We start from the raw sequence: 21277 nt of genomic DNA, 5'->3' as shown, positions 1-21277 counted from the left end.
ACCCCCACACCTGCCTCCTGGAGCTCCAGCCCCAGGTAGTGCAGCTGCTTCCGGCCCGAGGGGCTGACGGGCAGGTTGGCGTAAGTGGGTGACTCCGGCCCCGGAGAGCCTGTGGAGAGAGGACCCACGATCTCCCTTTTCCTGTCCCACCCCCGTGGCGTGTTCCTGTGTGACACAACCCCTGGGTCCAGCCCGCTGCATGGCGCCTGGCACCCCTGTGTCCCCAGGGGAGCCCCCTCAGATGTGTCCACCTCGCCCTGGCTCCTGGCCTGGACTTTCCTCCCCTCCTGGCACAGGCAAGCTGGCAGCCCTGGGCCAAGGCCTCTCCATGTTGTGTATGCTGGGGGACATGGGCTATCCACGCAGCTCCCCGGAGTAGGTGCTCGCTGAGGGCTCCACAACCTCACCCACCGCCCCGTCACTCACCATGCCCAGGCCTTGCCCCCTCAGCCCGCTCCCAGCCTACCTGCGTGTGCCATCTCGAGGTCGAGGGCTGCCACTGCTCCCTAGACAAGGAGAGCATGCATCAGTGAGTCCCCCACCTCCCCTCGGCCCCACCGGGAACCCAGGAGTGACAGGCTGGGGGCAGTGGGACCAGTCCAGGCCACTGATCGTCAGGTGACCGCCGAGTCGGGGAGCTGGCGCCACGTGCCTGTTTGTAAGTCTGTTGTGATTTGGTTGGAAAGGTGGAAGGACGGAGAGGGGCCCGCCGTCGGCTGGTCACTCCCCAAGTGCCACGGCAGGTGTGAGTGAACCAGCATCACCGCCCGTGCTCCCACGTGGGCAGCAGCCTGGGCACGTGAGCCTGCTGCCCTCTGGGGTCTGCCTCGGCTGCGATCAGATGCATGGCCAGGACTCCAGGCTCTGACAGGGGCAGGGGTGTCTCTGGGGGCCCTGACCATGGGGCTGCAGTGGGCAGGGAGCCCTGAGGCTGGAGGTGAGCTCTTGGCCTCCCTCCAACCCCAGCCCCGAGCAGAGCAGTGGGTGCTGGTCCCAGCCAGGGCTGTGCCAGAGCATCCAGCCAGCCAGACACAAGCCCATACCAACTGTGGATTCCAGGACAAGAAGCTGAGAGCCTTGGGGTACTGTCTGGACCAGGGGCACAGCTGGCACCCAGGGAGGCTCTTTGCAGGTATGGGCAGTGGGTGAAGAGGCAAGGGGACCCAGGGCCAGATCAGTGAGTGGGTGCTGAGGCCTTGGGGAAGCTGGGGCCTCCACCCAAAGTGAGGACACGTGGTGGCAGGTGCTCCAACCGTGTGAACACGCACAGCCCCCTGAGGGCCACGTCCTGCACTGAGCCAGGCTCCCCTGGCCCAGGGGCTGGCAGGAGGTGACGGGTGGCCCCCGTCAGGCCCCTGGTGTTTGTGACATAAGCCACCCACACTCTCACATCATCACGCCATCTCACACGCGTTGCACATGTTCCCGCGTCACCTCGCATTGCCAGGGTCGCCTCGTGTTGTTTCGTCATGTCATCTCACATCACGTTTGCCCTCACATGTTCTCCGTGTCCCACATTGCACGTGCTGTCACATGTGTCCTTGCATGTTGTTGCATGTCATCTCACACACGTGACCTGTGAACCTCCCTGGGCTGCCCTGGGGGCAGGTTCCCCCGAGAGAGGAAGCGCAGCCTGAGGCTTGCGTGTGAGCCGTGCTGGGGCCTCGTGGCGAGTGGGGGCCGCTGTAGTTCAGCTCAACCCCCACGGCCCAGCCCGGGCCTGCAGCAGCCACGTGCTGGGGCCCCAGGAAGGCCAGAGCGGGGCCCCCATCCCTGGGGAATGCAGCAGGCAGGCCAGGGAGGACCCCAGGAAGCACCCAGGACCTCACAAACACCGCACACGTGTGGGGACACAGGCACATGCATGGGGACACAGCACACATGAACATGCCAAGGTGCTCGCAGGCACACACGTGCATCCGGGCGCTGGGGCAGCCTGCGGGGGGCCGTCCGCCGTGGTCCAGGGCGGCCTGGCCACAGGGAAGAGCATGAGGCAGTAAGAAAGGACCTTTTTATTTCCAGTGTGGAGTGTACAGACAGTGCCCACAGATGGCCCAGGTGTAGGTGGCCAGGGACCCCACTGACACCCCCAGCTCCCAGCCCTTCCAGGCACTTCCCGGGCCCCTGGGGCGCGCCAGCCCCTGCAAGCCTGGGCCCAGGAGGTGGGCAGTGCCGGGCACCCAGCCCCCTGAGCCTCCTTACCACAGGGACCCACCCAAGGTGCCAGGGGTTCAAGGCCACTGCCCAGGCCCGCTGCAGGGGAGGGGTCCTGGTGGCCGACAGAAGCCAGGACCAGGCACAGCGGGCCGGCCAGCAGCCGCCCCTGTGGGTGGGACACGAAGGGCAGACTGACCCCCAGCCTGCCCTGCCCAAGGCTTCGCCCCTCTCCTTGAGGAGGGTACCCCTAGGGTCGCCCAATCCTGTGGCTTCTCCAGGCGGGACACCCTCTCTGCGGGGCCCTGTCCGTGGCTCTCAGCGGGGGGACTTTACCTTGAGGCCTCCACAGACTGGACACGCCGCAAAGAAAGCTGGAGGGGACCCGCCTGCCGCCCAGGGCTCTCCAGGGGCGGCACCTGGCGGCTCTGCCCCGCTGCCCACAGCCGCCTCCGCCGTCGACTGTCCCCGACGTCTCACGCCCGGCCAGCCAGGGGGGCCCGCGGCGGACGTCTGGCCGCCCGGGTCCGTGGCCGTGGCGGTGGCCGCGCCGTCGTCAGCCCCGCCCGGCACGGGGGCGCAGCTCTGGTCCCTGGGCCCGTGGCGCAGGCTGCGGGGCGTGTCGTAGTGCGGCCGCAGCGCCGCGGGCACCTGGTACTCGGCCGCCCCGGGCGGGCAGCAGCAGCGGCCGGGCTCGGGCGCCCCGGCGGCGGGCTGCAGGCTGAGCAGCGAGCCCAGCTCGTCGGCCAGGCTGCTGCCGGCGCAGGACGAGACGCTGCCGCAGTAGGAGGAGCGGCTGCCCGTGGCGATGCCGCTATCCGAGGAGCTCTGGCGGCCGACCTCCTGCAGTGGCCGCGGCCGCAGCGGCCTGGGCGCAGGCCTCGAGGCGCCGGGGGCCGAGGCGTCCCCGGGGGCCTGGGCGCCCGCCGGTCCCGAGCCCTCCTGCGACGTGCCGGCCGAGGACGAGGACTGCTCCGGCCACGTGCTGAGCCGGCTGCTGCCGCTGATGTCCGAGTGACTGGCCTCTGAGGAGGAACTGGACAGGCTCCGGTCGTCCCCTGAGACAGAGCAGGGAGCGGCGCTGGGGCTGCCTGCCCGGGGGCCCTGCAGACTGGGCGTGCCTCCACCGCCCCTAGGCCGGCGAAGCCAACGCAAGGGCCCCGCTGTGGGCAGATGGAGCGGAGAGCCCAGCAGCCAGAGGGGTGCTCACGGCCAGCCCTGGCCCTACCTCCGCTTCCCGGGCGCCCCGACTGTGACAGCAAGCTGAGCCGTTTCTCCAGCTGCAGGGCCTCCTGGGCCCCCCGCTCCGCCATCGGCAAGGGCCCCCCTGGGCTGGGGTCTGTGGTACAGAATCACATCGGTGAGGGGGTGGCCATCTCTCCGCCCACCAAACCCAGGGCTGACCAGCCACTTCCTCGGCCCCGCAGGCCTCTGTCATTAGTCCCTGTGTCTGCCACGCTGGCATGGAGGTTCACGGGGCTCTCGGCCTGCTGACACTGCCAGGCCCCTCTCACAGCATGTCCGGGAACACCGGCCCAGCCGGCTCCGGCCTCTGCATCCAGGTAGTGGGGACCAAGGGGCTGCCCGTGCTGGGCCATGGGCACAGCTCCGAGCTCAACAGGAGACTTCCAAGGTCCTTCACTGACCGGGGGGATTGGTGTGAGACGTGGCCACCACCCCACCTCGCCATCAGCAGCCTAGTGCCTATGTGGCTGGAGGTCAGGAGGACCAGGGTCCCCCACCTGGGCAGCACCTGCCAAGCTGCCCAAGCACCCCTGCCGGCCACCACTCTCGTGATTATGCTGCAGGGTTTGTGGCCCTTGGCCAGCCCACCAGCCATCATGGCCAGCCGTATGCCTGCTATGGGGCCGGTCATATGCCCTGGCCACGCCCCCCCCAGGAGCCCAGCACGTGTCTTCCACGCCTGGTGAAGGCAGGGTGGGCCTGGGGAAGAAGCCAATTGCTATTGCAAGCCCTGATGCCCACGTGCCACACAGACCCCTGTGGCTGCAGGGCAAGAAGACACCAGCAGGGGCGCTGCTGCGTTGTCACAGGGCAGCCGCTTGGGGTGTGGGTGCCCTCCGTGGGAAATGGGGGGACAACAGAACTGTACCTCCTGGGGCAGCACCCTCCCGCCTGCCCTCAGCGGCCATGCCCTCAGAACTGTGCCTCCCGGGCAGCACCCTCCCGCCTGCCCTCAGCACACCTGGCAGGACTGGCCGCAGCCCGAAGGGGCCCTTGGTAGGGGAGATGCCACGGACAATGCAATCGAAGAGAAAGCTGATCTGCTCCCCTTCCGCCGAGGACAGGAAGAAAACTCCGGCCCCTGCAGAGGGAGGACAGGGACGTGGCTGAGCCTGCTCGCCGCCCCATCCCACCCCACGTGCTCTGAGGAGCCCCTGCTGCACCAGGAACCCAGGACAAACACCAAGTCAGATCCGACTTTCCTTAGCCACTCCCCCACCAGGTGACAAGGCCACCACACCATGCCCATGGCGACCCCTCTGTCCAGCCGCCCAGCTGTCTGGAGCTCGCAGTGTGGATACACTCGCTGAACATGTCCCAGGCACTGGTTCTCCCCGGCCCACTCAGCAGCAGGGAGCACCGCCCAGAGCCGGGCAGAGGGACAGGGACCAGGTGCTGGGCCTCCAGGCCTGGGAGCTGGCGCAGTCAGCACTGAGCCGCGCCCACAGCCCACGTGGTCCCAGGCGCCCGGCCGGCGGCCTCCCACTGGGCTGAGTCAGGGTGAATGAAATCCCTCCTGGTGAGTGAATGAGGAGGCCCCGCTGGCTGGGCACGTGGCATCCAGCCGTTGCCCAAAAAACTGCAGATGTGCAGGGGTCAGCCTGGATTCCAAGGGGATCGGGCTGGCCTCTGGGGTCCTGCTGCACCCCGCAGCCCAGGGGCAGGGGCAACCAGAGCCACAGCCACATGGACAGGATGTGGACCTGGCTTGGAGCAAGGGATTATGCAAGCCAGAGGGCAGGCTAGGGGAGGGTGGGCCAGGCTGCCTTGCCTGCCAAGCCACTCACTCGGTCGCCCCCTGCCCCCTGCTCCACCCCTAGCCACCGCCGGCACTCTCAGCCTGGGCCTCTGATCCCAAGCTCAGGCAGCTGGCAGCAGCTGAGGACAGGCAGTGCCCAACTATAAAAAACCACATTACCTAGGAGAGTGGAGCCTGGAGCCACTGGCATTCCCCGCCACACTCGCCCAAGCTTGGGCCAGCACAGATCCTGGGAGCACGGCCCAGAGCCAGGCCTGGCCCACTGAGCTGGTCTCAGAATCAGGCTGCCCTCCAGGGCTCACAGCCCCCCCCTCCCCCCGCTGTTCCTGCCACCACCCACGCCAAGCTCCCCAGGTGCTCCTGGGCTGTGGGACACACCTGTACCACCGCGGCCTCTCATGAGCCCTGACTCCAGACACCAGAGGGACCCCTTTGCTGGGCACCTGCCTGGCCCATCCCTGTCTGTCCGCTGCCCCCACTCCCCTCACCCGGCTCGATTCTCTGTGCCAGGGATGGAGCAGGGTAGCCCTGCCTGGCCCGGCCCATGCCCCTGTCCTGGGTGGCAGGTCGAGTCCAGTCCCCCGTCGCCAGCCCTGGTAGCACAGCTTCCATCAGGGCCCCTAGAGACCTACACCTGCTGAGAAACCCCACTGAGCACCCCAAGTTCCAGGCATGCCGCCGTCACCCTCCACTTCTGAATGCCTCCATGCCTGGACCTGTCTCTGGGGAGACAACCAAGACAGGGCCTTCCCAGGACCTCATCCCAGCTGCCTGGTCTCTGCGGCAAACGTGGCCAGGGGCATAGCCCCACCCTGCCTCCATGGCAGGTCTGGACACCCTGAGCTGCACCAGAAGCTTCTGCCCACCCTGGAGCAGGTGTCCAGGGCTTCCGCAGGTGCAAGGAAGCTGTGAGTGCCAAGGGGAGGTCAGTGGGGGCTGTCCAGGTGGCCGTCACAGAAGAGGCCGGGAGATGCGCAGAGGGGCAGGGCAGTCTGGGGTACACCCAGGGCCACCAAATGCCACTCATTGCTCCCAGGACAGCCTCCTCCTCACACTGCTGGGGCCACAGGGCCAGCAGTGCCCGTGGCTAGCTCCAGGCTCTGGCAGTGGAACGCAGCCCTCTCCCTGACCCAGGGCCCCTGGTGAAGGGACCAGAACCAGGCAGCAATGGGGTTCCCAGGAGCTGGGCAGGGGTACCTGCACCCAGCTTTCGTGCGCGGAATACGGGGGGTGGCAAGGGGGCCCACGCCCCGCAACCACTCATGCACAGTGCCTCAGTACTTACAGTAGCCACACCTGGTCCCGCCTTCGAAGATGAAGCCGCCGGGCACGGCACCATAGCGCCGCAGGTCCGACAGCTTCCACTGGCCCGTGACGGCCGGGGGGATGTCCCTGGCCAGCGCGAGGGCATCATTGCACAGGTGCAGGCTGGCTGGGCCACTGTCCAGCTTGGTGCCCGGAGCCACCGTCACGTGGAACCTGTGTACTGAGGCCGGCGGGGGCAAAGCATCACGGAGGCAGGCAGGCGGCCACACTGCCCGGGAAGCCAGTGAGCGCCCGGGCACCTGAGGGGGTCCCAGCAGGACTCTGGCCACCGGCCCCTGCCTCCTCCCATCCGGGCAGGACCCTGTCCACAGAGCACCCCCACCCCTCGGGCAGCTGGCAGGCCCCATCTCACTGATGGGAAAGCTGAGGCCTGGTCTCAGGTCAGCCTGGGGTGCTGTCACAGCCCTACACCGGCCCCAGATCACCCACTCCCGCCACAGAAGGAGGTGCAGCCCATGCAGGCAGGGCCTCGCCCCACTCACCCTCGCCCAGTGCGTAGCGGATGCGGGCGTCCCAGGCGCACATGGCCTCCCGGCTGTCAAAGCCCAGCATGATGGCCTGGGACAGGCAGACGATGGCCAGCGTGTGGGCCAGACCCTCATAGGGCAGGCCGGGCTCCAGACCACAGATGTGCTCCAGGGCCACGCTGGCCCGCTCCGGCAGGCCCCGCGCGCGCTCTGCCTTGTCCTTGTAGACCAGCATGAGCAGGCAGTCTGCAGGAGAGCGGTCATCAGGGCTCCAGGCTCAGCCCACCCAGTGTGTATGCCCACCTCCCACCAGGCTGACGGCTGGCACCCTGGGCCCTGAGCTCGCCTTCCCAGACCCTGAAGGGCAACTCCGTGTTCCCAAGTGCCCAGTGTCGACTGTCACGGCTGTCAGGGTCACTCCAACACAGCCAGGCCCAGAACACTGCGGCCTCTGGGGACAAAGCACGGGGCCCTGGCACCCCAGGCCGTGGCCAGGAGTGGGGGGTGGCAGTAGGGCGTGGATTTGAGCCAGATGCAAATGCCTGCCTGAGGGAGGGACCACACATGAGCCGAGCACCCCTCCCCCCCCGAATGTGCAAGTGAGAGTTTGAGCAGGCATCAGGCCAGGGTGGCTCCCCGGGGCAAGCGCAGGGGTGCAGCTGGTGGACCGTCATGATCTTGGGCACTCTGAATCCTGGGCCCCCCGGGCGGTGGCCGGAGCAGGCCCAGGGGCCACCGTGGACGGGGCTAGGAGTCCCACAGTCAGAGGCCGTGGCATGTCCTGCTCGGCCCCAGCAGCTCCTGACCTCGGGGAGGCGCCTGCTTGCCCACCTGCAGGATGGGCACCAGCCTCTCCCACCCACATGGCCACTTGTCCTCAACCCTGCCCCAGGGCTCCCCGCTCTGCCCCGTGGGCCCTGGTATCCCGGGGCCTCCGGCATCCTTCCCTATAGCCCTGGCTGGCAGTCCTCCCCGGCCTCACGCTCTCCTCTGCTCTCCTCTGCAGCTCCTAGCAGGCCAAGCCCCACGCTGTGGGTTCTGATCCCCCACCCTGCTCCTGCCGGGTCCTTCTGCATCCCTGTGCCCCGAGGAGCCCCTGCTGGAGAGCCCGCAAACTGCCCTCTCCCAGGCGGCTGGGGTTAAGTTCAGGATCCCCACATAAGTCGTCCCAGGTAGCAGTGACCAGTGACCACGTGGACACAGAGGGCCGCCTGTGAACCTCCTGACCCAGGGGCAGCCTCAGAGCCCAGAGGCGAGTTTCCACAGTGCTGGCCCGCCACCTGCTTCTCCCCTGCATCTGGTGAGGGGCACAGCACAGCGGCGGGAGGGAGGGGCCGGGCTGGAGCCCAGCACCTGCTCCCGGTCCTGGCCGCCAGCACGCCAGCCCATGTGGCGGCACGAGGCTATCAGCAGCTACCTGCTGCCAGCGAGACGCAGAGCCTGGCAGGGTGAGGCCCCAGAGCAGCCTGCCTGCAGTGGTCCATCAGGTCAGCCCAGACCACCCACGGCACACAGCCTGAACCCTCGGGGGCTCCTGCCCAGCAGCCCGCATTGCCCACTCCCCACAAACGTATCCAGCACAGGCTGGCGCTCACACTGCCCTTTGTGCACGCTTGAATACTCGCACTCTGACACACTCACATTCATGTCTACACTGGCGCACACAGACACCCCCACATGGCACACTTGTTCACATACATGTGCAGTGCAGCCAAGGCCCTCCCACACTCACCCCTGCCGTCACTGAAGCTCCAGCAGGGCGACAGCCAGGCTGGACCACCACATATCTGAGAAATGGATGTGAGCCCCAAGCCTACGCAGGCCTGTCTACACCGAGCCCAGGGTCAGCCAGCAGCCCCAGGCTAGTCCCCTGAGCCAAGGGCTCTCTCAGAGCCCACTCCCTGCACCCTGGGTCTTGGTCTGACCCTGCCTCCTGCATACACTTCCCGAGCTCCCCCTCATCCCACAGGGGTGCCTGTCAGATGCACAAGTTAGCAACCAGAGCTAGCACAGGCAGGGGCAGGCGGCCACAGGCCAGGCAGGGCCAGCAGGGAGCGAGTGATGCGGGAGCCCGGAGCTCGGGGCTGTGCCCCCGGGGGACAGAGGGGAAGGGGTGCTGGGAGGGGCAGAGCCAGGGTTCGTCCTGGACACACAGGGCTGAGCCCATCAGACCCCAGGCTGCGCAGCAGGCGGGCGGCTGGGCGGGCGGCAGATGTAAAAATAACTCAGGAGTCATGAGCTCATCCGAGGCTGTGGGGAGGGCCTCCACGGGGGCGGGAGAGGAGAGGAGGAGAAGAAGGAAGACAGGAGGGAGGAGGAAGCTCCGGGCAGCCGAGGGACGGGGTGGTCCATGCCCACGCGGGACAGGGAGGAGGTGCCGAAGCCACTGTGGGTTTGTCCCTCAGATGTCACAGCGACCTTGAGGCAGGTGTGGGAGGCAGCGGGCAGGAAGAGAGCCCAGGCCTGCTTTGGGCTAGGGGACAGGTGCTCGCATATACCTGCTCCACCCAGGTGGGACGTGTGGGGGCCGTGCAGCAGAGGGAGGCAGGCACGCAGCCCCACCAAGGATCCTCCCAAGCCCTTGCCCTGAGATAGAGCCCGCGGCCGCCCGAAAGCCTGCACATTCTCAAGCCCGCATTAGGGAAATGGGGCTGCTAGCTGTGGGGTCCAGGGTCCCCTACAGCACAGCCCAGCTCAGCCAGCTGGAGGACTCATAGGATGTGGGGGGGGCAGGCTTGGGCCCCTCCCCTTGCCTCGCTCCTGTACCCAGAGACCCTGAGTTTGGGGAGCTGACCGCAGGGCAAACACTGGGGCCGAGAGAGGCGCAGGGAGAGGGTTCCTCAGCCTGGGAGTTGACCCCACAGCTGGCCGTGCAGGGACGCCCCAAAGCTCCAGACGGTCTGCAGGAACCCCTCTCGGCCACAGCACCAGGGCAACACCCCAGCCCAGAGCGCAGCAGCTTGCACTGAGCTTCGGGCAAGAAGCAGGGGGTGGGACAGGGTCCTGGGACACCCCCCAGGCTGAGTCTGCAGAAAGGGGAGGTGTGGACAGGGCTCCCCAGGGCCTGGGGCTTCCGCAGGGCCAGGCCGGGGAGGACAGGGCAGGAAGGAGCAGTTTTCTCAGAAGAAAGAGGTGCAGGGAACTCAGCTGGGGCAGCTTCAGTCAGTCACCGGGGACCCCCAGGGCCGCTAAGGTTACCCCACTCCAGGGCCTGCGTCTGAGCTTGAGGGGCCTGCGTGGTGAGACCATGGGGACATGGTCACTGATAGGACAGAGCCAGCCAGGGACAGGGCACCTGCTGCTTCACCACCTCACCCCTGCCTCCTCCCACCTCACCCCTGCCCCCTCCCTGCTCTGTCTGCCTGTGTCCCCACCTCCCTCTATATTTCACAGGAGAGCAGCTCACCCTCGCAGGTCCCGGTGCAGGAACCCCACACCTTCAGGCCCAGCAAGCACCCCCTTTCTCCCACCCCAGGTTCCACCTGTGGATGCTCTTGTGGTCAGGGCAGGGACAGCTGTCCCTGGAGCCTTCTCCACCCAGCCTCTGCCCACCCCTGAGCACCAGGACCCGGGGATCTGCCCCCAGCCCACCAGAGCCTTTGGCCAGGGCCCTGTCTGCCTTTTCCCAGTGGGACAGTCCTCTCCGCGCCCCTATGCCAGCGCCCAGAGGTCCAGGGCCACCCCCTCCTCAGCTCAGGCCTGGGCTGAAAGTCCTGCGTGGCTCAGGCTCCGGAGCTGCGCTGCCACAGCCCGCCACGCCCACGGCCCCGGGCGGACCGCACGTGCACCGGAGGCGTGAAAACCCTGGGCAGGCAGGGCGCCAACAACACCATGGGCGTCGAGAGGCGGCCCCTCTCTTAACCCGGGCGAGTGAAGGCCTCCTCCCTGCGACACCCACGCCGCGCGCCCCTGCCCTCCCGGGCTCTGAGCGTCGCCCACCCGCTCCCACCCGCAGGGTACAAGAGCCTCCCCGAGGACTGGGGCACTCGGCGGGCCCGACATCCCAGCGCCTTCGGGCCTCAGTGTGCCCGCGGCCGGGAGGGGTGCGGGGCGCGCGGCCGCCCGGCACTCTCCGGTTACGCGAGGCCGGGTTACAGCAGCTGTGTCGGGCCGGCGCCGAGGGGTCCGCGGGGCTCGGCGGGGAGAGCGACCCGCGCCCACCCCCGCCCCGCCGCGCCGCGCGCTCACCTGCCACGGGCGACGGCTTGCGCAGCAGCAGCCACCTACTCTTCCACTGCGGGGACAGGGGGGCGTGAGCGGCCGCCCGCGCGCCCCCCGACCCCGCCACCGCGCCGCGCCGCGCCCGGACCTTCTTGCCGTCCCGCAGCTTGACCTGGCCCTCCACCAGCGCCGCCTCGGTCATCTTCGGTCATGGTTCCGCCGCCTGCGCCCGCTCCGCGCCCGCGCCCCGGCCCAGGGTCACTTTGAAAATAGCTCCGGGAGGGCCCTGGCCGGGCCAGGAGGGCGGGGACCCGCGCGGCGCCGGGCGGGGCCGAGGCGTGGACACGCGCTCCGCGAGGCCGGCGGCCGGGCAGATGCGGGTCCTCTGTCCCGCACTCCCTCCCACCGGCCCGCAGAGAGGGGCGCAGCAGAACCCCGGCGGGGGCGCAGGCTCCTCTTCGGAAGAGGGGCCGGGAGGGCCAAGAGGCGCCGGGCTGGCGACGCCATCCCCCGCCCCTCCCCCAGCCCAGGACATCCCAGGCGCCCACGCACTGGGCGGGGACCACTCATTGCGCCCATTGCACTGCCAGCATGCACCGGCTGATGGCCCCGGGTTTCCAAGAGTTCTCCTGGCCCCTAGCCGGATTGGAGGGTGTTGCTCTGCCCTGCACCCCTTCCCTAAGGGTGGACTGTAAGTCTGGATTCCCTCCCGGTCCCTGCAACCACAGTCCTGCTGCCCCCGCGGGCTGCCCACTCCAAGCTCTCTCCCTGAGGCCAGCAGCTTTGGGGAGTCGGCCGGCCTTTTCCAAATGTCTCTAACCCAGGGCGTCGGGGCAGTGTGATATGCCCTGTCCATGGAAGCACTGAAAGCCATGGGTGAAGGGCTGGTCAGTGGGCACTGGCCCTGGCCAGGCTGGGGTCTGTCCCCTGCCACAGAGGGCCGTGGCAGACTCCTGGTCCGACGGGTCTCTCTTACTGATGCATAGATGGGCCCAGGAGGCAGCTCTGTGTGTCCCCTCCCCCAGTAGGCGGCTGGCTCTGTTCCCCTCCACCACCATCACCTGTGCATCCAGCGCCCCCCAGGCCTTCTGCACAACAGTTGCCAGCCACAGAGCCCCATTCATGCTCCCGCCCAGCTCAGGTCTCCAGGGGAAGGCTGGGACAGCCGGCGTGGAGTCGGGTGGCAGTCGGGGGCTGTAGCCACGGCCACATCCGCTGCCCTGAGTGCCTGGCACGGGGAGGGGTTGGGCTAACTGCATTCCGCAGCCCTGGCTCTGGCCCAGGCCCCAGTGGCCTATGGCAGCTGCACCTGTTCCCATGCTGGCCCCCAGGAAGTGTGGGCGCCGCGGGGACTAACAGCTCCCTCCCCTGCCCCGTCCCCACTTTGCCCCCAAAGCCCCAAGGCACACACAGCTTTCTGCTGGGGGCTGAGAACTCTCTCTGTGATCATGGGTGGGCTCCTGCCACTCCTGCCTCAGTTTCCCCAGCTGGCACAACCAAGTTCATTGGTTGAAGATGGAAAACGGACTCTGAGGTTCACCGGTAGCTGCCTGGGAAGTGGAAAGGTGGCACAGCCCACGCCTTGGAGTGTGGCTGCCACTTCCAGGAAGCCCATGGCTGAAGTCACAGTTGCAGCACTGACCACACAGCTATGGCTGCCATCCTGTGGCCACAACCAGCCTGGGGCGCCCCCTCAGCAGCCACCGCTCCTGCCACAGTGCCGCTGTGGGACCTTCCTCTGGCTGCCTGGTGGTGCCAGGATCCAGAGCCTCCCAGGCCGCCGTGTCTGGTGCTGCTGTTGGGGACTGGCACTGGGGTGTCACTGCACTTCACTCAGGCAGCAGGGCCGAGCCCTGTCCGGTTCCTGCTTCAATTCTGTGTGATCATATAGCCCCAGAGAGCCCTGCGCAAGACTCCCCCACCCTCAGTTGCCTTGGCAAGCATGGGCCCCGCCTGGCCTGCTGAGGAGGAGCTGTGGGGGGAGACTTCGGGGCTGTGGCACGGTGAGTCAGGCACCCATGTGGATTAGGGTCACGGTTGTTAGGGTTAGTTAGGCCTCTGCTGCCAGTTGACACCACGCATGGGCGCCGATTCAGCTCCCTCGTGTGGAAAACGGAGACCTGGAGGACGTCCCCTGGCTCCTGGCTCCTGGCTCCTGGCTGGCCCAGCCCTAGCCACTGTGGCCATCTTGGGACATGAAACAGCAGATGGAAGAGAGAGAGTGTGTGTCCTTCTCCCTGTAGCTCTGCCTTTTCAAATTGATCAAATAAATCGTAAACATTAAATGAAGCAGCTGTGAGGCCAGTGGCCGAGGCACAGGTGGGAGGGCCTGGGCTAGGAGCAGCAACTGTCCCTCAGCGTGGTGTCTGTCCTGAGGGAGGTCCCCGCGGGCTGCGCAGGCCGCAGTGTGGCCACAGTGGAGGGAGGGCTGGCGCGGGGAGAGCATTCCAGACACTGCAGCCCGTATCTCGGCATCCCCGTCCTGTCCCGGGACACCGTCCAGCTCGGGTAGGCTGATTCCCCTTAGATGGACGGCAGGTTCGAGACCAGCTCCCGACTCAGCTTCGAGCCATGTCATCCCCAGGGTGGTGTCCAGTGGAGGCCAGCGTGGGTGGGCTTGTGGGATCCTGTTTATTCTGGGAGGAAGTAGGACAGCGGCCCCCCCGGGGGTCTCAGGAGGGAGCCACAAGCCGCCTGGAGGGCCGTATCCGGTCAGTGATCCAGTCTACATAGTTAGCCACTCTGGTGTAGACACCTGGCTTGTTGAGCCTTCCGCAGCCGTCACCCCAGCTGATGATACCGTAGAGGTAGGCCACGCCATCCTTGTCACAGACCAGGGGCCCACCCGAGTCGCCCTGGACAGAGAGCAGGGTCACAAGCCAGGCCCCACCTTGCCTGGCCTTCCCCAGGCCTCCTGGGCCGTCTGGTCCTGCCCACCCCGGGAAACGGCCAGGTCCAGTTCTCGCATTGCGGGGCTGCCTGGCTGGCACCGCCGGGCCGGCCGAGCCCTCCCCTCTGCGAGGCGCCCCTCCGCGTGCAGCGCACCTGGCAAGCGTCCGACTTGCAGTCGAAGTAGCCAGCGCACAGCATGTTGGGGCTGATGTCGGCGCCGTACACCTCCGGGCTGCTGCACTTGTGGTCGGCGACCAGGGGCACGAGCGCTTCCCGCAGGACGCTCGAGTGGCCGCTCGAGTCTGCCCACAGCAGGCTGTTTCAGGGAGGGTGGCGCCGGCCGGGCCACGCCCACCGCCCTGCCCGCCCGCCCGCTGCCCACTCACTCTCGTCCACGTGTCCCCAGCCCGAGATCTGGCACTTGTGGCCGGCGGGGAAGGTGCTGCCCGGCTCCGGCAGGCAGATGGGCTGCACAAACTGCGAGCGCACGGCGCAGCGCTCGCCCTTCTTCTTGAGCCGGATCAGGACTGGGCCGGGCAGGGGTCACAGGTCACAGGCCGGGGTCACAGGTCACAGGCCGGGGTCACAGGGCACAGACCCCTCCCCCTGCTGCTCACCGAGGTCGTGGTCGCTGGGGTTGAACACGGAGTACAGTGGGTATGACACATACTTCTCTATGGCAAACACCTGGGTCACGGCCGTGGTCTGGTTGAAGAAGTGCTGGCCCAGCACCACCGTGACGCTCTCCTGGGACGGGCTACATGGGAGAGGGCGCGGCTGCTGACCCCCACACGGCCTCTCCAGGACCTCGGCCCAGGACTGCCCCTTACCCCTGGCTGAGCCTGGACACCTTCAGTCCCCACCCCCACCCCAGGGTCCTGAACTCAACAGGCCTGGTCAGGTGGAGTGGCCGGCCTGTTTCCATGTCTCCAGCTGCCCACCTGCCCTGGGCATCGGCCTGGGCATCCCAGGAGCCCCAGCCTGGCCCAGCGGCAAGCCGGGGCCCTGCCACATCCCCACACTGCCCCAGCACAGGGCAAAGCTGAGTCGTAGCTGAGGACCTGCCCCAGGCTCGTGCCCCCAGCTCTGGAGTACATGCTGGGGGCACAGAGGGACTGGTCAGGGGCCCAGGCAGCCAGCACACCTGCTGGCGAAGCAGTGGGCGGCTGACACCACCCAGCAGGTGTGCACGAGGCTCCCAGAGCAGAAGCTGTTGCCAATGTAGACGGCGGCCAGCCAGGGGTGGGAGCCGGGTAAGGCGGATGAGCCGCCCACAATACGCGGCCGCAGGAAGCTCCTCTTCTTGTGCCTGCGCCCGCAGGTGGGCCGCGCAGCTGCCACCGGCTCAGCCAGCGGCACCAGGACCTCCGACACCCGGGGCTGGATCCTGGCCAGCGTTTCTGAGGACCAGGGCACTAGGTCAGGGCTTCGGGGTCGTGGTGGGCGCACCACGTGTGGCCAGCTCCCTAGCATCAGGGGGCTGGGCTCTGAGGCAGCCCCCTGGCCAAGGTAGTCAGTCTCCCCACCACCCACCCCTCCAGCCCCAAGCCCTGGGGTGCAGGTGACGGCTGTTGGTGACGCTTTGCCTGCAGGGGCACCTGCTGGAGCCCACTCACGCTGACCCCTGCATTTACAGCCCTGGGCAATGTGTGCCCAGAGGGGACTGAGTGACCGCGATGCCAGCCACGTCCTTCCGCGCACCGATGCAGGCCGGGAGGCGGCAGTACTCCCAGGATAGCAAGCTGTCCTTCACCACGTAGCACCAGGGGCGCTCGTCCCTGTCCGGGTTCCTGGTGGACAGACAGGAGGACAGGGCAGAGGCTATCGGGGTCCCTGAGCGAAGGGTTCTCCCGGGGCTCCCGCTACCCAGCCCTCCCCTGGGCAGCTTCCAGCCATCCGCAGCCGCTGACCGGCAGTATGCGTGGGGACCCAGACCGAGCAGGGCCGCCGTGGCCACCGAGTCCACGTGCAGCTCCTGGTAGAGCAGGTCGGAGTTCCAGGGCAGGCAGCTGAGGCCCGAGGTGGTCGTGTTGGCCACACCGCGGTAGCCAGTGCCATTTCCCTGAAAGCAGTGCTGGGAGGGCACTGTAGGACGGGGAGGCACAAGGCAGGCGGTGAGGAGGCCCCGCCCCGTCCCGCAGGCCCCTCCCCTCCTCCAAGGCCCCGCCGCGATTAGGCTCCACCCATCCAGACCCCTGCCCTCCCTGCAGGCCCCGCCCCTCGCTGCTGGTCCCGCCCTCCCTACAGGCCCCGCCCTCCCTGCAGGCTCCGCCCCGCCGCGCGTCACTCACCGATGTTGCACAGCCGCCCGGCATAGCCCGGTGGACAGGCGCACACGGTGGTCCCCGTGGCCACGATCAGGTGGCAGGTGCCCCCGTTCAGGCACGGGCTGCTCTGGCAAACTGGGGCAGGGCCGGAGGCTAGCCCGGGTCTGCGGAGGGAGCAGCCCAGGTCCACCCAGCCCCAGGGCGCAGGCCCCCGCCGAGCCGGCTGTACCTGTGTGGGGCGCGTCCTGGCACCGGGCCCCGCCGGCCCGGCACTCGCACTGCTCCACGCGGCCCTGGCGCACGCGGGCCCAGCGCTCGCCCAGCGGCAGGTACTCGTGGCGCGTCTCGTCGAGGCATCTTTCTGGGGACGGCAGCAGTCGCCCTGCTCAGCGCACCCTCTGCGGACGATTCCTCCCCCCGAGTTGCCCCCAGGCCCTGGGCGCTGCTCACCTGTGCCACAGTCCCTGCCCGTGAAGGCCGCGGGGCAGGTGCAGTGGTAGGCGGCGGGGTCCTGGGAAGGGGCGCAGGAGCCGCCGTTGCGGCAAGGGCTGGAGGCGCAGGGGTCTGGGGCGACTGCGGCAGCGGGAGGACTGAGGGTGAGGCCCTCTCGCACCCCTGCCCAGCACCTGGGCACCCCAGGCTCCGCCCCCTCCCTTTGCCCCACTCCCTGCGGTGAGCCTGACTTCACCTACCGTGGCCACCGCAGCCCTGTAGGGTTCTGGGGTCCCGTGTTATGGACGCTGTGCCCTGAGCTGATGGCCCCACCCCTAATTGGCCCTTTGACCCCTGGCACCCCCTCCCCAAACACTTGGGAGGGCCATGTGTCTCCTAGCTGGAGCTCTGGCTGCGCACACAGACACACAGATACATAGCCGTACATACATTCTCACACACGACCCCTCCACCTGCCCTGGCACCCACCTGGGCCCTCAGGACTGGGGGCCTCCACACAGTAGCCCCAGGCCCGGTCCCGGTCGTAGTTATGGGTTGTGGCACACCTGCCAATGATGCCAGGGTCCCGTGATGAGGGATCCAGCATGGAGCCCCCCATTCGCGGTTTCTGGGGGGCCCCGCCCGTCCAGACTTACCACTTCCTGTGAGCGCCTCCTGCGGTTGTACACGAGTGCAGCATGCGGCCGCCATAGCGGAAGGGGAAGCTGCAGGGCTGGCCAGCCTCTGTGAGCACTGCGGCGGCATGGGGCAGCAGCTGGGCTTCCACAGGTACCCCCTCTGCTGCCCCACACTCCACTCTTGCCTTTCAGGACCCCCACCCACCTTGGGGTCGCACTGGCTCTGGAGCCTTAGTGGCCAGGGTTGCCAGGGTCGCTGAGGTCGCTGAGGTCGCTGAGGTCATGGGGCTCACAGGGGTCTCAAGGGTCCAAGAGGTTTCCAGAGTCCTGGGGCTGCCAGGACTGTCCAAGGTCGCCGGTTCTGGGGGCTCCGTGTAATTCTAGGAGGGGATGTGGTGCTCCTGGCACTTGGGGCACAGCCTGAGACCTCTCCTTCACCCTCCCTTGGGGACAGGATGGGGTTATATTCCCAAGATACCTCATGGCTGAACCCTGAATCTGGACTGAACAGACCCTCAGAGGCCCCCTGCTTTTCCCACAAATATTTGAATGCAAGCAAGGTTCAGGTGTGGGGGTTGTGGCAAGCCCAGGGCGCCCAGCTCACCCAGCAGGCCCTGCCAGCAGTGTCCCAGGGATCCCGGTGGGCACCGGCAGCCCTGGCCCGGCTGCAGGTTGGGGGAGGGGCCCAGCTCACCCTGCCGGCCGGTGGGTGGGACCCTCCAAGCAGCAGAGGCGGCAGCAGCAGCAGCAGGAGCAAGGAGAGCCTAGGTGGAGGGTCGGGGTTGGGGACCCAGGCCCAGCACCCCATGGCTCCTCCTGGGCTGGCGTGAGGGGCGGCAGGAAGCGAGAGTCGGCAGGCGAGGGTCAAGGTCACCCAGCAATGATTAACCCCAGCTGCCGCCCAGGCCAGGCCCATGCCAGCAGAGCTGGCCCCAAGTTCCCTGGACCCACACCTGCTCTCCCAGGCCACCTTGGCCCTGCTCCAAGCCAGCTGCCCGATGGGGCTCAGCCCACACTGACCCTGGACCTGACTCAGGGAGGGCTCGCAGGGTGACACAGCGGGTGGAGCCTGGGCCCCCAGAGCTGGCTGTTTCCACCCATGAGCTCATCACGTCAGGGTCCCAGCCCAACCCAGGCCGGCACGGCCACAGCTCTAGGGGGCCACAGGCTAATGCAGAAGTGGGCTGGCCTCATTCCGAGCCACACAGCGGCAGGGGTAGGCACCCATATAGTCTTCCAGAGTGTCACCTCAAGGTAGCAGGGCCCTGGGATGCCATGGTGGCCAGGCCGGCCTGAGCTACTGCCCCATGGGCACTGCTGGGCTGGCCTGTAGGAGCCAACCCCAGGCAGAGCAGGGGACCTGCTGGGACATCGGAGAAACACCTGGGCTGGCTCCACCCTGAGCTCACCAAGAGTACAACTGCCCCGCCTGGCTTCCAGGGATTGGCCTGCAGCCAAGTCATTCTGTATCCCCAAACCCAAGCTTACCACGTGGGTGCTGCCCAAGGTGGGCACTGGATTCAGTGGGTATTGGGCAAGGTGGTGCTGGGCACGGTGGGTCCTGGACATAACGGGTGTTGCGCAAGATGGATGATGGGTCGGGCCCGGCAGTGTGGCCTAGCGGCTAAAGTCCTCGCCTTGCACGCGCCAGGATCCCATATGGGTGCCGGTTCTAATCCCGGCAGCTCTACTTCCCATCCAGCTCCCTGCTTGTGGCCTGGGAAAGCAGTCGAGACAGCCCAAAGCTTTGGGACCTGCACCCGTGTGGGAGACCCAGAAGAGGTTCCTGGTTCCCAGCTTCGGATCGGCATAGCACCGGCCTTTGTGCTCACTTGGGGAGTGAATCATCGGATGGAAGATCTTCCTCTCTGTCTCTCCTCTCTGTATGTCTGACTTTGTAATGAAATAAATAAATCTTAAAAAAAAAAAAAAGATAGATGATGGGCACAGTGGGTGCTAGGGGACGCTGGGCAATCTGGGTTGTAAGCCTGGCTCTGACTCACTGAGCCACACTGTGGCTGAGCGCGCACACACACACACACACACCCACACACAACACCCTCCTCTGGCCCCTGTGCTCACTGCTGCTACCCTGAAGCCACAGTCATGCTGCATGCTTGGCCAAGTCTTTCCAACCAGTGATTTATTTGATTACTTAAAAGGTAGACAGAGAGGTCAGTCTTCTGTCCACTGGTCCACTCCCTGAACAGCCACCACGGCCTGCTGTTGCCCGTGTCGCAGGCAGGAGCCTGGTGGTCCTTTTGCGGCCCCGAGGTCCAGGAGCTGGGGCCTGACAGGTAACTAGACGTAGGACGCCACCATGCCACCCACTGCAACAGTCCTCAGCCTGGACCTGCTGGGCTGTGGGGGTCTCCCTGACGCCCCTCTTCAGGCCCTCTGAGACCTGTGTGCACATGAAGCCAGGCAGGAGCGGCCATACAGCTGAGGCCCAAGCCTTCGGCTGCCCGTTTCTTGGAGTGGATGGAGGGGCTGACGAGGTGGGCAGAATGTGCTGGGATGAGCGTGGACCCCAGGCTCCAGCCTGCGCAGTGTGGCCCCCTGGCCCCCCTTCTCTGGCCTGCCCATGTCCTCCAAGGGCTGCACGGGGAGGTGGGGCCGAGGCTAGTCCTTCATCCTCTCCTAGGTTGGCTCCAGGCATTCCCAGGCCCCCCGGGGCAAACGTCCAGGGACCCACATGGCTGCCCAAGGCTGGGCCCACGCAGGTGTCCACTGGCAGAGTCAAGGCAGGGTGTGGGTGGCTCAGACGAAGGTGGCGTGATAGGCGCTGGCCTGGGGTTGAGCGGGCACCCCTGGGCTGGGGCTCCGAGGGACGCCGTTGCCCGGTCCAGGGGCTGCCCCTGCGGCGAGGTCCCCTGTGGCGGTTCCCTGGGCCCCTCCTCCTGTCAGAGAAGAGAGACAGCGTCACTGCTTGACATGCCCAGGCCTGCCCATCCCCAAAACACCCACAGACCCCCAGGGAGGGGCCAGGACATGGGGACCCTGCCCCAGTGCCACCTCATGCCTCCAGGGACTCTGGGATGCTGACCTGGTCCCCACTAGAGGGCTCTAGGTGGCCAGGACCGTCACTGCAGGGCAGCGGGCAGGGCGGCCCTGCTGCCTGTCAGGGTTGGGGGGATCTGTCTAGGGCCAGGAACAGGGGGCAGCACTGGGTGCAGCCAGTTCCACCAGCATCCTCCAGTTGGGCTCTTTGGCCTGGGCAGGCCCAGGGCTAGGCTCCCATCTTTGAAGTAGGCATGTCCCCCTGCTCCGAGACCCACGGAGGGTCTCCATCTCCTCAGAGGTGGCCTGGCCCCAAGCCAACAGAGGCCATGGTGGAGAGCTGGCAGGGGTGCGGTGTCTGGGGGCTCCAACCTGGCCCCAGGATGAGCCGAAATAGCTTCTGGGGGTGTCAGTGCCACCCACATGGAGTGACAAGACTGGAGCCTGTCCATCCATCAGGCCTCCGGTCACCAAGTACACACTGTGACAGGGTCAGGGCAAGGCCTGTGTAGGCCTAGGGTCCTGTGAAGGGTCCGTCTGGCACTGCCTCAGGCAGGGCCACAGTGGGTGCCAGGCTGTGCCCTGACACCTCACAGCCCTGGTGCGAGGGACCACCTGGGGCCCCCTCCTGTCCCCACGTCACTGCAGGAGCCTGAACCACTGCCCACTGGAAAGCCGTCGCCACTAGAGGGCACCGCCACATCCTGCCAGGGTCCAGGGCCAGCCTGGGTAGGGGGTGGTGAGCCCCCCACAGCAGGGGCCTGGCCACCAACACCTCAGCTGCAGGGCATGACCCCAGGTCCTGGCCAGCCTGGTGGGAGAGTGCTCCCTGGTGGCTGTGACCCCAGGGCGGACCAAGCCTCCTGCCAGGGGCCCGAGATGGCCCCAGGAAGCCCGCAAGAGGGACAGCCTTGAGTGGGCAGTCCAAGCAGGGTA

General features: G+C 67.2%; 2 protein-coding genes across 3 annotated transcripts; both read right to left on the bottom strand.

Moving 5' to 3' along the window:
- Positions 1-2250: 2250 nt before the first annotated feature.
- Positions 2251-11314, bottom strand: DOK7 (docking protein 7). 2 transcript variants are annotated; one of them, XM_040965862.1, is made up of 7 exons: positions 11261-11314; positions 11140-11185; positions 6967-7197; positions 6444-6644; positions 4361-4480; positions 3383-3493; positions 2251-3212 (listed from the first exon to the last, which is right to left on the bottom strand). In XM_040965862.1, exons 1-7 carry the CDS (start codon positions 11312-11314, stop codon positions 2473-2475), a joined length of 1503 nt encoding a protein of 500 aa, XP_040821796.1. In that variant the 3' UTR covers positions 2251-2472. The 2 variants fall into 2 exon arrangements, with proteins under 2 accessions (XP_040821796.1, XP_040821797.1); XM_040965863.1 differs by having other exon boundaries at positions 11285-11314.
- Positions 11315-13732: 2418 nt separating this feature from the next.
- Positions 13733-18149, bottom strand: HGFAC (HGF activator). Its single transcript, XM_040966309.1, has 14 exons — positions 18036-18149; positions 17547-17721; positions 17360-17456; positions 17193-17269; positions 16722-16844; positions 16501-16632; positions 16296-16406; positions 15915-16089; positions 15706-15794; positions 15149-15404; positions 14622-14761; positions 14391-14531; positions 14158-14306; positions 13733-13967 (listed from the first exon to the last, which is right to left on the bottom strand). The coding sequence occupies exons 1-14, from the start codon at positions 18147-18149 to the stop codon at positions 13785-13787; spliced, it is 1962 nt and encodes a 653-aa protein (XP_040822243.1). The 3' UTR covers positions 13733-13784.
- Positions 18150-21277: the final 3128 nt, after the last annotated feature.

The sequence above is a fragment of the Ochotona curzoniae genome, unplaced genomic scaffold, assembly GCF_017591425.1.
Source record: "Ochotona curzoniae isolate NIBS_2020 unplaced genomic scaffold, NIBS_Ocur_1.0 scaffold_4505, whole genome shotgun sequence".
Lineage (NCBI taxonomy): Eukaryota > Metazoa > Chordata > Mammalia > Lagomorpha > Ochotonidae > Ochotona > Ochotona curzoniae.
The sequence above is the reverse complement of the archived record's forward strand: the minus strand, read 5'-3'. Positions and strand labels throughout refer to the sequence as shown.

Coding starts and splice junctions, on each gene's coding strand:
- DOK7 (XM_040965862.1), bottom strand. CDS start 11,314: ATGACCGAGGCGGCGCTGGTGGAGGGCCAGGTCAAGCTGCGGGACGGC. Junction 3,494..4,360: donor GCTGCGGCCAGTCCTGCCAG/GTGTGCTGAGGG, acceptor TCTGTACCACAG/ACCCCAGCCCAGGGGGGCCC. Junction 3,213..3,382: donor GGGGCGCCCGGGAAGCGGAG/GTAGGGCCAGGG, acceptor GCTCTGTCTCAG/GGGACGACCGGAGCCTGTCC.
- HGFAC (XM_040966309.1), bottom strand. CDS start 18,149: ATGGGGTGCTGGGCCTGGGTCCCCAACCCCGACCCTCCACCTAGGCTC. Junction 16,845..17,192: donor CCCCAGTCCTGAGGGCCCAG/GTGGGTGCCAGG, acceptor CCGCTGCCGCAG/TCGCCCCAGACCCCTGCGCC. Junction 15,795..15,914: donor GGTCCCCACGCATACTGCCG/GTCAGCGGCTGC, acceptor TCTGTCCACCAG/GAACCCGGACAGGGACGAGC.